This window comes from Salmo salar, chromosome 29 (genome assembly GCF_965601325.2).
Source record: "Salmo salar chromosome 29, fSalSal1, whole genome shotgun sequence".
NCBI lineage: Eukaryota > Metazoa > Chordata > Actinopteri > Salmoniformes > Salmonidae > Salmo > Salmo salar.
The window spans coordinates 25,570,140-25,586,142 of NC_138319.1; the positions used below are offsets into that span (position 1 = coordinate 25,570,140).

Sequence of the window (16,003 nt, forward strand, 5' to 3'; positions counted from 1 at the left end):
CCCTCTACCACTCCTGCCTCCCTCAACCGAGGTACAAAATCTGCGCGCAGAGTAGTAGCCATGGACCCACTATCTAACATCCCCTTCAGCTCAACTTTATCCTGTACTAGCACGGAGGTGTAAAACAAACTGTCATTCTGCGTAATTCTCATTGTGTTCTGAAAAATGACTGTGTTGTTCTTGGGTACTGACTCACAAAAGTAAGGATAAACAGATTGGATATCATCATCAGTGGAGGAAAAACAAGACTGCCCCACATTGCCCTCCTCAGAATGGAGGCATTCTAGTTTTCCTGAGACCTGCCAGTCTGTCCACATCCAGGGCTCTCTCGCTGCCCAGCCTCACTACAGTCAAAGCTAATGTGGCCCGGAGAGAAGCACTTGAAGCACAGCTGGTGCATCTGACAGTGAGCTTTGGTCCAGTGATTAGTGCTTCCACAGACGGCGCACTCACGCTGACGTTTGTGGAACTGTTTACGGGCCCTCTGTTCACAGACTGAGTATTGCTGACCAGAGCCTTCTCTAACAAAGTCAAAACCTTCTCTAATGTCTCACCCTCAGATATAGATGGTGCCTGGTCTGGTTCACGGCCACATTGAGAAAAGGATGACACCTTAGGTCTGTTCACAGGACCCACTCCCTCCTGGGGGGAGTCAAAGACGGCAGCCACCTGCTGTGAAAGTTGTGTTCTACATGCTTTACGTTCCCTTAACAGTTCATCCAACTGATTCTGTACCTCACTGGCCGTCCAGTCACGAAGGGGTTTGCTCTTGAACACTTGGGCCAACTCTTTATCAGGACAGTTGCGTACAAACATGACTGCCAACTCTGAGCACTCATTGGGTAGGGTCCTGCCCTCACTCACAAGGTACTGTTTGGCTGCCTCTGCAGCTTTGTTAAGCCTAATCCAGAAATCTATTGGACCCTCATTAGCATATGGTTTGATTGAATAGAAATCAGCTAATGGCATACCTGAGCAGACAGTATCCCCAAAGTGTTGCTTGAGAACACTGAACACCGCCTTAACATCTGTGACAACAGGGTTGTTACGCATCCAGACTTTGGTCACATCCCGTGCCCTCCCCATGAGCCTAGACATCACCTCCCCAACATTCTCAGACCCAGTGTAACCCCTCTTCTCTAAGTAGACTCCCATTAACTCCTCCCACTCCAGGACAGAGTACTTATCTGAGCCATCACCCCTAAAGAAAGGTGGAGGACTAACATCGGACTTCACAACCAGATTCAGCTTGGACGCATCAATAAAAGTTGACCCACACTGCTCAGGCAGGGGAAACTGCTGGGGTTGGTGAGGGGGACAGGCAGGAGCAAGACTTGAAACCCCAGACTGCAGTAAACTCGCTCTGATAGATTCACCTATCTCTGAACCAATCTGCTTAATAATGTCACTAAGCTGACTCGGAGGCGTCCCATTATCACTGAGGACTGTGGATGACGGTACATCAAAAGACAGAGGTGGGATACCCTGGTCAGGTGGAACAAACAGCCTACCCCTCCCAGCGCTTGCAAACTCAGGACTAGCAAACGCTCTACTCCCAGGAGCTGACTGTACAAGTGGTGTAAATGCAAGGACACCCCTCCCTCTACCCACACTAAAATCCCCAGCATAACTACATTTGTGGACTTGAGAGTCTTCCATGGCTCAACAGAGCACTAAAATACAATGTAATTTACTGCATTCAAATACAAAAAAAAAATTGCAATAAACAAATTCATCAAAAACATACAAATAAGCACGAATACCTGTATCTAATGAGTATGCTACACTCACATTCACTGTTCACATAATATATTAGCTTACAGCAAACCATCAACAAATGCGCATGCGCAGGTCGTGCACCTCAGCCACATGCACAGCTCCCGGGGGTCGGCTTGAGCTGACCAGTCGGCAGGTCACGGCACCAGTTTGTAGCGTGGTTCGTTCTGCGTTGTGTACTTTTAATCAGGACACTGCCACAACTGGAATTATGATGGTTGAATCATGTTTATTGGTCCTGCACACGAAGAGACAACACACAATATGTTAGCCCTCGGTGCAGTCACAGCTCTCGGGCACCTTGCTAGCTGAAGGTCCGGCCAAAAAAGAGCGGGAACTGCATACATACATTCAGTGCCCAACAGCACACTATACAATACAATTAAAATTATATACAACATATTCGGAACAAAATAAAAGACATACCTGCACACGAAGAGACAACACACAATATGTTAGCCCTCGGTGCAGTCACAGCTCTCGGGCACCTGCGTGAGCACATAGCAACTCACTCAAACACGGTCCCAAATACTCCCGAGTTACAATAGGTACCCTAATTAGCGAGCTTGGTGAAAGTTAACATAAATCTTTATAATTGTTCACATTGTAACAAAACATATAATTGCGTAACAGCACTTTATGTAACTTTACCACAGTTTTATATTGCCAAATTACGGCGCCAAGGACAACATACCTTGCTAGCTGAAGGTCCGGCCAAAAGAGAACGATAAAAGGGTCTGTAAGTACGGATAACCCGCGATGGACCAAACCAAAATATACAAACTTTTACAATTAGGTGTATTTACAATATAGATATCAAAAAATGTTTGTACACCGAAAAATAACATTAACTATGCTGCTGTAATTAAATAAAGAAAACACATTGAATTATTATTATTGTTATTAACTTATTAACATCCCCTCTTGACCTGGCCTACTTGAACTGTCCTTGCGTGCAACTTGGTGCATAATCTAGGGGAACAACATCACTCTACTACATAAACACTAGAGTAAAGATGGTTATAAACACTAGAGTAAAGATGGTTATAAACACTAGCGGAATAAAATTATACAAATAAAGTATTGTAAAGTATTGCGCTTATGAACCCAGGGTCGTTACAGTATTTCTATACATTATTGCCTATTTATTTGTACATTTTATGAAAGTAGGGAAGTTATGGTTGCAAAATATCCCAAAATCTGAAAATTGACCAATGGAAGCAAAATCACAATTTTTGCCTGTGGTGCCTGGCCTTAAAACCACTAGAAGAAAGATGGTTACAAACGCTAGAGGAAAGATGGTTACAAACGCTAGAGGAAAGATGGTTACAAACGCTAGAGGAAAGATGGTTACAAACGCTAGAGGAAAGATGGTTACAAACGCTAGAGGAAAGATGGTTACAAACGCTAGAGGAAAGATGGTTACAAACGCTAGAGGAAAGATGGTTACAAACGCTAGAGGAAAAGGAGTTATAAACGCTAGAGGAAAAGGAGTTATAAACGCTAGAGGAAAAGGAGTTATAAACGCTAGAGGAAAAGGAGTTATAAACACAAGAGGAAAAGGAGTTATAAACGCTAGAGGAAAAGGAGTTATAAACGCTAGAGGAAAAGGAGTTATAAACGCTAGAGGAAAAGGAGTTATAAACACAAGAGGAAAAGGAGTTATAAACGCTAGAGGAAAAGGAGTTATAAACGCTAGAGGAAAAGGAGTTATAAACGCTAGAGGAAAAGGAGTTATAAACGCTAGAGGAAAAGGAGTTATAAACGCTAGAGGAAAAGGAGTTATAAACGCTAGAGGAAAAGGAGTTATAAACACAAGAGGAAAGATAGGATGTAACCCCTTCTGGTGTGTATAACTTTATGTCCTCCACACAGTCGTCTCAGGCAGATAATGAGCTTGCTTGGCTTGAGGCCTGACCGTAAAGCAGCATGTTAGGATACAACTGTTGTTTCTTGCCTCAAGCTCAGTACCAGTACTACCATCGAGACACTGACACAAATAACAATATGCTGGCTTTCCCCCAAATGGCTTCTTCAGTGGTGTGTTGTGTTTCTGTAATTAATTCACGTAAATATGCGTTCATTGTGAAATGACCCTCTGCTATTATTTAGTTGGAATTCATACTTATCAAAATTGTAAATAGATACAAATGTATTTAAAATGTGTTTTCACTTCTTCCTTCGCAGGCGAGGATGACAGCTTGGCCCTCAAGGGGAAACTGACCGTGGGGGACATCTTCAGGAAGGACTTCAAGGTTCACGACCCTGAGGCCAAGTGGATCAACAGTGAGTACTCTATTGATGTCGTAGAGGGGTGGTCATGAGACATCCATATGGGTGATCCATCATGTATTCACTGTGGACATTCAAACAGGGTTATACATTTCCCACCAAAAGGTCAAGTTATGCTAATTAACCTGAGCTTAAGACATTTTGAAGAATCTGTTGGGCTTGGTAGTCGAATATCTAAGGCAATTGTGACTATATAGTAGGAACTCTGTTTTCAGTTGGTCGATGTATAGGTTTAACTGAACAGCAGGAAAGTTTCAACACTGAGTTCCATTGAATAGAACACTTCCACTTCCTACACTGCTAACATCGATTTGGGATCATTATTGCAACGGTGTGAATAAAATCGATTGAGCCCTCCATTCTACTAACAACACCTTCTGCACCAATGATCTCATTGCCCATCAGGGAATCAGCTCATCTTTAGATGTTAGCAAACACAGTGTAATGAGTGTGTGTTGAATCAATGTCATGTGAAACGGCTCATCTCACTATCTTGATAGGGGTGGTTTTACCACTCTCAGATCAGTGAATAGAATACACCAGCTCATCTCTAAATGTTAACCATGCTGTAATAATGTATGTTACTGTGTTGAATCAACATTAGTAAGGAGCCCTGACTGGTGCTCTGTTATATACAGAGGGGTGATACTATGGGTGATCTGACCAACTCAAATGATTAAAAAGCAGATTTTTTTGAGTCAGTGTTGAACAGAGTTAGAGATTCCCAATGCGTGTGCTCAGTCCTCTACCGACTGCCTAAAAAGGTTACCTTAAATGGATCCAGTGTTTTTCTGAGACCACTTTCTCAGCCAAGACTTAGATGACAGCAATTAGAACTAGCTACGTGTGCCTGCGTGTGTGCGTGTCAGCCAGTGTGTAGGAGTCAGTATAGTCGAAAAAGGTCAAGGATTAGAGGGGTTGACAGGACTTGCTCTATCCTCGTGTAAAACAGTGAAAGAGTGTGTGAAGTCTCCAGTCGATCACATGAAAGTGAAGTGTGTTTTCGAGTTTTTATTTTTGTCATTTTTAATTTTATTTAACTAGGCAAGTCAGTTAAGAACAAATTCTTATTTACAATGACGTCCTACCAAAAGGCAAAAGGCCTCCTGCGGGGATGGTGGCCTGGGATTAAAAATAAATACAATATAAATATAGGACAAAACACACATCACAACAAGAGAGACAACACTACACAAAGAGAGACCTAAGACAACAACTGTAACGATCGTCTGTTGAAGAAGGGGACCAAAGCGAAGCGTGGTGAGTGTTCATTATAATATTTAATAATAAGAAACACTTTAACAAAAGAAACAAACGAAAGCCAACAGTTCTGTCAGGTCACAATGTACAAAACAGAAAATAACTACCCACAAAACCCCAAAGGAAAAAGGCTGCCTAAGTATGACTCCCAATCAGCGACAATGATGTACAGCTGTCCCTGATTGAGAGCCATTCCAGGCCAAAACAAAGAAATACAAAGCATAGAAAAAAGGACATAGAATGCCCACCCAAATCACACCCTGACCAAACCTAAATAGAGACATAAAAAAGGCTTTCTCAGGTCAGGGCGTGACAACAACATAGCAATGTTGCACATGTTGCCTGTGAAAGAAAATACAATTTTGACTGCAACTGTTGAAACAGAGCAGACACATTATATTAACCCACGCCTGGATTCAATAGAATGTTCAGGGCCTGACTCCTAGAGGCACTTTACAGCCAAAGGATTAATGAAGCAACTTTGATATAACTCATGCCTAATGAAGCTGTCTTCTCCTATCAGCCAATAGTCTCCCCTAAAGAGGGTGCAGATGGGAGAGAGTACACTGAGTATGTCCAGGCCTGTTCAAGTACTGTACGAAGCTTCCTTTCTTTATTCTTCCCTTCCCCGTCCTTGATATAATCAATGATCTGACACATTTCGGTGGTTGAGGACAAAAGCCTCTAAACATACTGCTTTCACCAATTCAGTACCATCTGATCATTAGTGACTGTCTTACATCCAGTGTTTCTTGGGGCCCACAAAATGGTTAACAAATCTATGAAAGTGAATGAGTTGCTGCAAACGGCAAAAAAGTAGGCACTGTTTGGATGTTAACATCTGTGCTTCTTTAAGTCATTCTCCTCAGGAAATGTTCCTCACTGCATGAAACACCAAGCGATTAATACTATAGTATTTTCCTGTGTCAATAGAATGCTGCGTTCTGTCACTTTGATAAGCTGATTAATAATAGCCTCCATACGTTCTCCATACTGTAGCCTACGTGGCCACCATGAAATGGAAGTCATCTTAAAGATATGCCTTTCTACTGTAGCTGTTTATGGTTGACAGACAGCAACCTGCCTGCAGAAAGTCTTCTTAGGGACCCTGTAGATGCAGCTGCCAAAGAAGGAAAGAGACTAGAGGTCCGTTATCGACTGATTATTTGATGTTCGTTAGCGTGTCATATTCATTTAGCGATGTGCAGAGCGCCGAGCATTCAGAACTTGCAATTATTGGCTTCCGAGGACAGGACTGGAATGTACATTTTTTGTAAACCTAATTTAGCCAGGAATTATATATTTTTCGATGTTCTTGAGCCATCAATCAATTTCCTGGGAGACATTTGTAATTTAGCCTCTAGAATTTATAATGAATCAATGAGTTTATTTTGTTGCTGATAAGTCCAAATCCTTTTGGGGGTATTTTATGGCAATATAAGCTGAGTTCATTATGAATTCAGACAGCGCAAGCTACTCATGGTGTTGCGATTTGAATACCCCTGCGGCCTTGTTTTATCACAATCTTTAACAGTAACCAGTGGTGTAAAGTACTTAAGTAAATCTTAGCTAGCTATCTAAGCATTTTGAATGCTTAGCAGGACAGGAAAATTGTCCATTCACGCACGTATCAAGAGAACATCCCTGGTCATCCCTACTGCCTCTAGCAGCCTTACTAAACACAAGTTTATCCCAGTAATCTATAACGGGAACCTTGTTTCATCACAATCTATAACAGTAACCTTGTTTCATCACAATCTATAACAGTAACCTTGTTTCATCACAATCTATAACAGGAACCTTGTTTCATCACAATCTATAACAGTAACCTTGTTTCATCACAATCTATAATAGTAACCTTGTTTCATCACAATCTATAACAGGAACCTTGTTTCATCACAATCTATAACAGTAACCTTGTTTCATCACAATCTATAACAGTAACCATGTTTCATCACAATCTATTAACCTCTATGGGCTAGGTGGGACGCTTGCGTCCCACCTACTCAACAGCCAGTGTAATCCCGTGGCGCGTTATTCAAATACCTCAAAAATGCAAAAACTTCTATTTTTCAAACATATGACTATTTTACACCATTTTAAAGACAAGACTCTCGTTAATCTAACCACACTGTCCGATTTCAAAAAGGCTTTACAACGAAAACAAAACATTAGCTTATGTCAGCAGAGTACCCAGCCAGAAATAATCAGACACCCATTTTTCAAGCTAGCATGTAATGTCACATAAACCCAAACCACAGCTAAATGTAGCACTAACCTTTGATGATCTTCATCAGATGACAACCCTAGGACATTATGTTATACAATACATGCATGTTTTGTTCAATCAAGTTCATATTTATATCAAAAACCAGCTTTTTACATTAGCATGTGACTAGCATGTGACTAGCATTCCCACCGAACACTGCCGGTGAATTTACTAAATTACTCACGATAAACGTTCACAAAAAGCACAACAATTATTTTAAGAATTATAGATACAGAACTCCTCTATGCACTCGATATGTCCGATTTTAAAATAGCTTTTCGGTGAAAGCACATTTTGCAATATTCTCAGTAAATAGCCCGGCATCACAGGGCTAGCTATTTAGACACCCAGCAAGTTTAGCACTCACCAAAGTCAGATTTACTATAAGAAAAATTTTATTACCTTTGCTGTCTTCGTCAGAATGCACTCCCAGGACTTCTACTTCAATAACAAATGTTGGTTTGGTCCCAAATAATCCATTGTTATATCCAAATAGCGGCGTTTTGTTCGTGCGTTCAAGACACTATCCGAAAGGGTAAATAAGGGTGACGAGCATGGCGCAATTCGTGACAAAAAAATTCTAAATATTCCATTACCGTACTTCGAAGCATGTCAACCGCTGTTTAAAATCAATTTTTATGCCATTTTTCGCATAAAAAAAAGCGATAATATTCCGACCGGGAATCTGCGTTTAGGTAAACAGACAAAAGAAAATAAAGCATGGGGTCGACTCGGGCACGCGCCTAAGCCCATAGTACTCTGATCGGCCACTTGCCAAAAGCGATAATGTGTTTCAGCCAGAGGCTGCCTCGATATCGTTCAGCTTTTTCCCGGGCTCTGAGAGCCTATGGGAGCCGTAGGAAGTGTCACGTTATAGCAAAGATCCTCAGTCTTCAATAAAAAGAGCCAAGATGAAACACAACTTGTCAGACAGGCCACTTCCTGCATGGAATCTTCTCAGGTTTTGGCCTGCCATATGAGTTCTGTTATACTCACAGACACCATTCAAACAGTTTTAGAAACTTTAGGGTGTTTTCTATCCAAAGCCAATAATTATATGCATATTCTAGTTACTGGGCAGGAGTAGTAACCAGATTAAATCGGGTACGTTTTTTTATCCGGCCGTGTCAATACTGCCCCCTAGGTTGCACCTCCGTCACTCGGTTGCGTCATGCCATTGTTATGAACGTTCTCAAGCCATCCTCTATCAGCGTCGCCATAGTGGTAACCTAAAGTGGTGATAAGCCCAGTCATTCTGGACGGATGCTAACTACTGTTAGTCTAAATTACACTATATTGCCTGGAAATACAATGACATTGCTAAAGTAGTCAAATATTTAGTAGGAAACAACTTTTCCAGCATTATTATGTCGTCAAAATTACTTTAGACAGATGCCAATGTTGTCATTAGCTAGCAAAGTTCGTCAAAAATAGCTAGCAATGCTAACGTTAGCAAGCTAAAATCCTGTGGCCTCCCCTCAATCTTAGCTAGCTATCTAACGTTATACTGCATCTAAAGTTAATCTGGTGACATCAAAATGGCAAAAGTTTTTCCTACTAATTATTTGCCTCCTTTTGAATGTCATTGTATTTCCAAGCCACTGTAATGCACTTTTGATGAAATCTTCATTAGCGCTCATTGAATATGCATTGAGTAGAATGCTCAGTCTGGCATCAGTTCAAAACGAATGTTCAAAACAATATTTTGACGAAACATGCAAATCCATGAATAACAGGAACCTTGTTTCATCACAATCTATAACAGGAACCTTGTTTCATCACAATCTATAACAGGAACCTTGTTTCATCACAATCTATAACAGGAACCTTGTTTCATCACAATCTATAACAGGAACCTTGTTTCATCACAATCTATAACAGGAACCTTGTTTCATCACAATCTATAACAGGAACCTTGTTTCATCACAATCTATAACAGGAACCTTGCATCACTGTTTGCCTCCATGGAACTCTCCTACATTAGCCTGGTCCCAGATCTATTTGTGCGGTCTTGCCAACTCCTGTGGTTATTGTCATGCCAAAATGACCATAGAAGTTGGCAACAGCACAAGAGATCTGGCACCAGGTTACTTCTGTATCTATTTGCCCTTAACGATGGAATCCGCAGTAGGCAGAAATAGCGCCATGACTGCCTCACCACCGTTGTTATTATTTTTGTTGCAGAGCTGAGGAGCGTTGCGCAGCCTGTTAAAATAAATTGCAGCACATATTGTGCTCTTCTATCGCTCGTGCAATTATGTCCGAGGGGAAAAAACTATGTTCGTTGTTTGCAGTAACTTCTTTGTTGTCGTAATATTGCAAATGAACGTGGCTGTTTCACCATGAAGGATTTCAGCTTTAAAGACCCCCATCACCATTCTAAACAAATCCACCGCCCATCATCATTGGATTTACTCCGCTACATCATTTTTCTATTAGCGTATCCCATTGTTATTCTGTGTATGTCTATCTCCGACATAAAATCACAATCAAACACATCAACATAATTTTCATCCAGCAATGATAAATTAAAACCTGGTTCAATATTATTGCATTGTTTCTAGCAGCTGCTCTCTGTTTGAATGAAGCAGTATAACCTTGTACGGCTATACTGACTCCTACACACTGGTCGACACACACACACACTCCTGTCCTCCTGGCTGATGTATGCTAAACATGTAGGGAGAAGAGATTTGCTGAACGCCATCAAGCAAACAGACATGATTGGCCAAATAAGTATCTTTTAACCTTGATCAGAGCTGATGACTGACCTGGGTGGTGATTTGCCTGAGAGCAGCACCACAAGCAAAGTAGTGCCCCCTAGTGTCAAAGCTTCATTTTACAGCTTCATTTTATAGAGTGCAAGTCTTTCATTACATTCAGATTATGATTGTAATGGTCTAGCCGGCCCGGGGGGCGTATCTGGCCCATGACCTGATTCAATACGGCCCGCGGAATCATGCTCAGATTACATAAAGAATTTGCGATAGTAAAATTTTGAAAAACGTATTTGTTATTTAAATTAAAAGCCCAATGAACACTCGCCTTTGTGTAATGATTTAACTCCCACCGCTTGTGGGACATTTATTTTTAAGGCACGTATAAATAACAACTGCACGCGGACAGACAGTGACTGACAGGCTGACACACACGTCACAGTTACAAATAGTAGCTAGATAGAAATTTCGCAAAAATTAGTTTTTCAAAGATTTCAAAGAAAAGGAAAGTAGACAATGAATGTAGGGTGTTCCAGCAAGAGTGGACATCGAAATATTTATTTATTGAGGTATCAGGGAAGCTGTGAGCTTAGTGTGCAAAGAGAGCATCGCTGTTGAAAGACTACAACTTCTCACCATACTTCTAGACGTAACATGCAGAGAAATATAGGAATATGTCTTCTGAGCAGAGGGCAAGTGCATCGAAAGAGTTGCTTTCTCAGTTGCAAAAGCAGCAATGACTTTTCAGAAAGCTGCGTTCAGCCAACATCGGAATTGCGAGAGCTAGCTATGTACTGTCCCACATAATTTGTAAACATAGCAAGCCATTCGATAAGGGAGAATTCATTAAAGAATGTTTAATTGACTCTGCATCAAAACTTTGCCCCGACAAGAAAGAGCTGTTTGAAAATGTTTCCCTGTCAGGATGTTGAGGACATCACAGAGAATATGGAACAACAGTTGAAAGACAAGGTAAAGGATTTCACCTATTTCTCCTTGGCCCTGGATGAGAGCAGTGATGGAGGAGGTTTATTTATTGGAGGAGGTTAGTAAGTGTGGGGCAAAGCTGGGACTGAGTTTTGAAAAGTTATCTGGTGTGACCACTGATGGGTGCCCAAACTTGACAGGAAAAAACGTTGGCCGTTTGAAAAGGATACAAGATCAAGTAGCTGAGCAGAACCCAGATCAGAAAATGATTTTCCTGCATTGTATTATTCATCAGGAGGTGCTCTGAAAATGTGGTCTGAAAATGAGCCATGTTGTGGATACAGTCACTAAAGGGGTGAACTTCATAAGAGCAAACTCTTTAAACCACAGGCAGTTTGTCTCATTGTTGGAAGAGACAGAGTCGGGTCATGCAGATCTCCCCTACCACATAAATGTGACATAGCTGAGTTTGGGGAAGGTGCTTAAAAGGGTGTGGGACCTGAAGTCGGAGATTGATGAGTTTTTGCAAATTGAAGGAAAATATGTGGATTTCCATCAACTCCAAGGTAAAGAATAGTTGACTGATTTTGCCTTCACCGTGAACATTATGGCCCTCATGAATTAACTGAATTCCAAACTACAAGGGAAGGGTCTTTTTACACATCAGATGTACAGCCTTGTCAAAACCTTCAAGGGAAAATTACACCTTCTGACCCGCCAAGTAGAAGCCAACAATCTCACCCACCTTCCGACACTACTAGTCTGTTCTCTATCAGATGACAACAATTTCACCCACCTTCCGACACTACTAGTCTGTTCTCTATCAGATGACAACAATCTCACCCACCTTCCGACACTACTAGTCTGTTCTCTATCAGATGACCAGCGGGAGAAGTATACATCGCTGCTGCGTGCTTTGAACGGTGAGTTTTCTCCTCGTTTTGAGGATTTCAAAGTGTTGGAAAATGACATGCTGTTGGTTTCCTCTCCTTTCACCTTCAGTGTGGATAACGCTCCCGCTGACCTGCAACTTGAGCTTATCGATCTTCAGTCTGATGCAGTGATTGGAGAACTATTTAAAACAACGTCACTGACGAGGTTCTATGCATCTCTCGATGAACAAAACTTTCCAAAGATTAGGAGTCATGCTCAGAAGATTTTTGTACTGTTTTGGTCAACCTATGTATGTGAACAGACATTTTCAGTGATGAAACATAACAAGTCAAGGCACAGATCATCTCTTACTGACTCTCACCTCTCAGCAATCCTGCGCATAACGACGTCAGAAACTATACCTGACTTCGCTGCTCTAGTCAATGCCCATCAGAGACTTCACTCCTCACACTGATTCAGTAGTTTAAATGTAATGTTGAGCTTTCTCTCTTTCTTGTTGTTTGTTTTTGTGTATACCCGTTAACAAGAGTTTTGTCCATGGTGCTGAATGCACAGTGTACTTTCCCTCTGTGTAGTTCATTGCATGTTTAATAATGAAAATACCTACCAAAAGGAGAACATGGATATGGTTTATTTCTGTGCATGTTAAAAAAGTAAAGTAAGTAGCATATCTGGATGTGATTTACAGTAGATATATCTGTCAACACAGTCATGCACATGATGTATAATCCTGTAAATGCAAAAAAAATATTCTAATGTGGCCCTCCATGGAAAATAATTGCCCAGGCCTGGTCTAGCAGCATAGCCGCGGGAAGATGTTTGGAGGTGAGGCCCAGGAAAAAAAATGTTTTGCCCGTGCTACAGACGGCTATATCAGTCCGCTAATAGAGGACTAGTAAAGACCCAGCGCACTACTTTTGTGAAGAAAAATAAAGTGGTATAAATATTTTGGGGATTCCGATTTTTCAGGGGGTGCTGCAGCACCCTCAGCACCCCTACTTACCCACGGCTAGGGCTAGCCCAGGGTTTCCCAAACTCGGTCCTCGGGACCCCAAGGGTGGCATGTTTTGCCCCGAACACTACACAGCTGATTCGAATTATCAAAGCTTGATGATTAGTTGATTATTTGAATCAGCTGTGCAGTGCTAGGGCAAAAAACTAAACGTGCTCCCCTTGGAGTCCCGAGGACCGAGTTTGGGAAACCCTGGGCTAGCAGGTCATTCTAAATTAATTGGAAGGGCACGAAGTGAATACAGCAGTATCTGACCAATCCAGGCATTCTCCTCTGTAGACTGTGTGGTTGTGTCCCTCTTGAAAAGAAAAGCTGCAATAACAAAACAAAAAACTAAGTGAAGCACACTTTAACCTCAGTGACCAGTGCTAGTAATTGAATAGGAAACTATTTTAGCATAGCTAACTCAGCCAACCACAACACTCTCACTGTCCTCAATAAGAAGCTTCACTATATTCTCAATAAGAAACTTCACTATATTCTCAATAAGAAGCTTCACTATGTCCTCAGTAAGAAGCTTCACTATGTCCTCAGTAAGAAGCTTCACTATGTCCTCAGTAAGAAGCTTCACTATGTCCTCAATAAGAAGCTTCACTATGTCCTCAGTAAGAAGCTTCACTATGTCCTCAATAAGAAGCTTCACTATGTCCTCAGTAAGAAGCTTCATTATGTCCTCAGTAAGAAGCTTCACTATGTCTTCAATAAGAAGCTTCACTATGTCCTCAATAAGAAGCTTCATTATGTCCTCATGCAATGTTGTGTATTAGCCCTTTCCTCACAGCAGGTATAGCAATAAATATTCCTGTTAAACCAAAACCACATTCTGTGTGTTTTTAGTCTTTTCATGTTTATTGTAATTTACTCGAGGCTGCCCTATGCAAATTGTACTCTTGCTTGTTGCGTTGAGCGGCGTGCTGTGGCTCTGAGACAGATTTTTTTTTTTTAAGAACGTGAACACCATGATAAGGAGGTTTAATGTTGCCGTTATGGGGCTGGTTTGATGCCGGCCGGTGGACTCGTAGGATTCAAGCAATGGGCTGGGGGTAAAAAATGAGTCTCAGAGGCGACCTTGATCGGTGTTGCTGATAACCATAAATCAAGGTAAAAACTCCTATCCAGCCCACCGGACAGGAGCCATCGGCAGCTCACACACTTCTATTCCCTCCCGTCTCCTACTTTAGGGAATGGGTTCATGCAATATGCTATACAGATATTATGGCAAGGCTCTCTGCTGTGGAATTATATTGTTGTATTAGGGAGGCTTGACTATGGCCCCTTTCAGAGATAAGGTCGTCCTATTCAAATGGTAAACGGTTTCTACAAGTCATGGGTTGAGGTGTAGAGCCTGGAATAAAGGAAAAGACATGGGAAAAGGTTGAAGTATATGTATTTGTTTTCTTCAATAGACGTCCTCAAGATGACTAGAAAACTCAATAGAGGGTAAGCTTCCCTCCACATATACAGTAGAAAGAGATGGTAAGCTTTCCTCCACATGTACAAAGAGATGGTAAGCTTCCCTCCACATGTACAAATAGATGGTAAGCTTCCCTCCACGTATACAGTACAAAGAGATGGTAAGCTTCCCTCCACGTATACAGTACAAAGAGATGGTAAGCTTCCCTCCACGTATACAGTACAAAGAGATGGTAAGCTTCCCTCCACGTATACAGTACAAAGAGATGGTAAGCTTCCCTCCACGTATACAGTACAAAGAGATGGTAAGATTCCCTCCACGTATACAGTACAAAGAGATGGTAAGATTCCCTCCACGTATACAGTACAAAGAGATGCATGAATATTATTCACAATCCGACCTCCATCCTAAAAGATCAATAATAACTGTACAAACAGATAGGGTAAGGAGCAGCTTAAATAGAAACCTGAGCTGTAATTCATGTCTAAAATTAAGCCATTTAAATTCAGGGTATACATCCTGCAGGGGTCAATTCTGGGTCCTGTACTTTTTACTGTTTACATTAACAATGTTGACTTGTCTGTAAAAAAAAAAAAAAAAGTCGCTTGCACTTTTATAATGATGATACAGTTGTATATACTATTTCCCCCACTGTTGTCCAGGCTCTATTTGAACTACAGTCTGCCTTCATTCTTTTACAGAAAAACGAATAAAAAATGTATTATGCTAACAGATCCCTCTGTACATGTTAAATTATAGTTTGCCCCCACGCTAATAGGCTATGTGTTTGTGGATTGACTGAAGTGAATCAACCTACAGCAGCCAAGGTGATAATGGCTGGGATACATTTTGCTTGTTTTTGCTGATCTCCAAATAGCATTTTTACGTTTTTAAATTGTATAGAAATGCAGTAAATTAGCTTCAACTTTCTTAAAATGTCTTGGGGGGTGTAAATAGCCTATTAGCTATACAAATAGCCGCTATACTCACATTAACTCAGCACCGGGATTAAAAACTATAATCGAACACATACAGAGGGACCTGGTAGCATAAAAAATATTTTATTAACAAAAGGTAAACAAATAGGTTTGCTTTACAGAACTTTTTTGTTTTTGCAATTTTACAGCTAATTTTGCCATGGGGGGAGACTGTTTCGCAGTTTTAAAAGCAAATTTCCTGCAATTCTAAACATTTTGCCATGACTTAAGCCATGCTAATATGATATCTGAATGAGAGTGACTAACAAAATCAATGTGGGCCCCTGGGCACGTGCCCTGGGTGCCAGGTCGGTAATCCGGACATGATTACTACAAGTTTAGATAGCTGGCAAGACTAACTACACTAATTAACTTTTTTTTATTTTCTTTACTGACATAGGCTAATTACAGTGCCTTCAGAAAGTATTCACACCCCTTGGCATTTTCCACATTGTTGTGTTACAA

General features: G+C 41.1%; 1 protein-coding gene across 2 annotated transcripts in view; it reads left to right on the top strand.

The window, feature by feature from the left end:
* Positions 1-16,003, top strand: part of LOC106590427 (A-type potassium channel modulatory protein DPP6) — a 293,267-nt gene that overhangs the window by 236,124 nt on the left and 41,140 nt on the right. For both annotated transcript variants that reach the window (XM_014181451.3, XM_014181452.3), the window contains exon 3: positions 3,964-4,062. In XM_014181451.3, the coding sequence (XP_014036926.2) occupies positions 3,964-4,062 (99 nt within the window). The remainder of the gene's footprint in view (positions 1-3,963; positions 4,063-16,003) is intronic.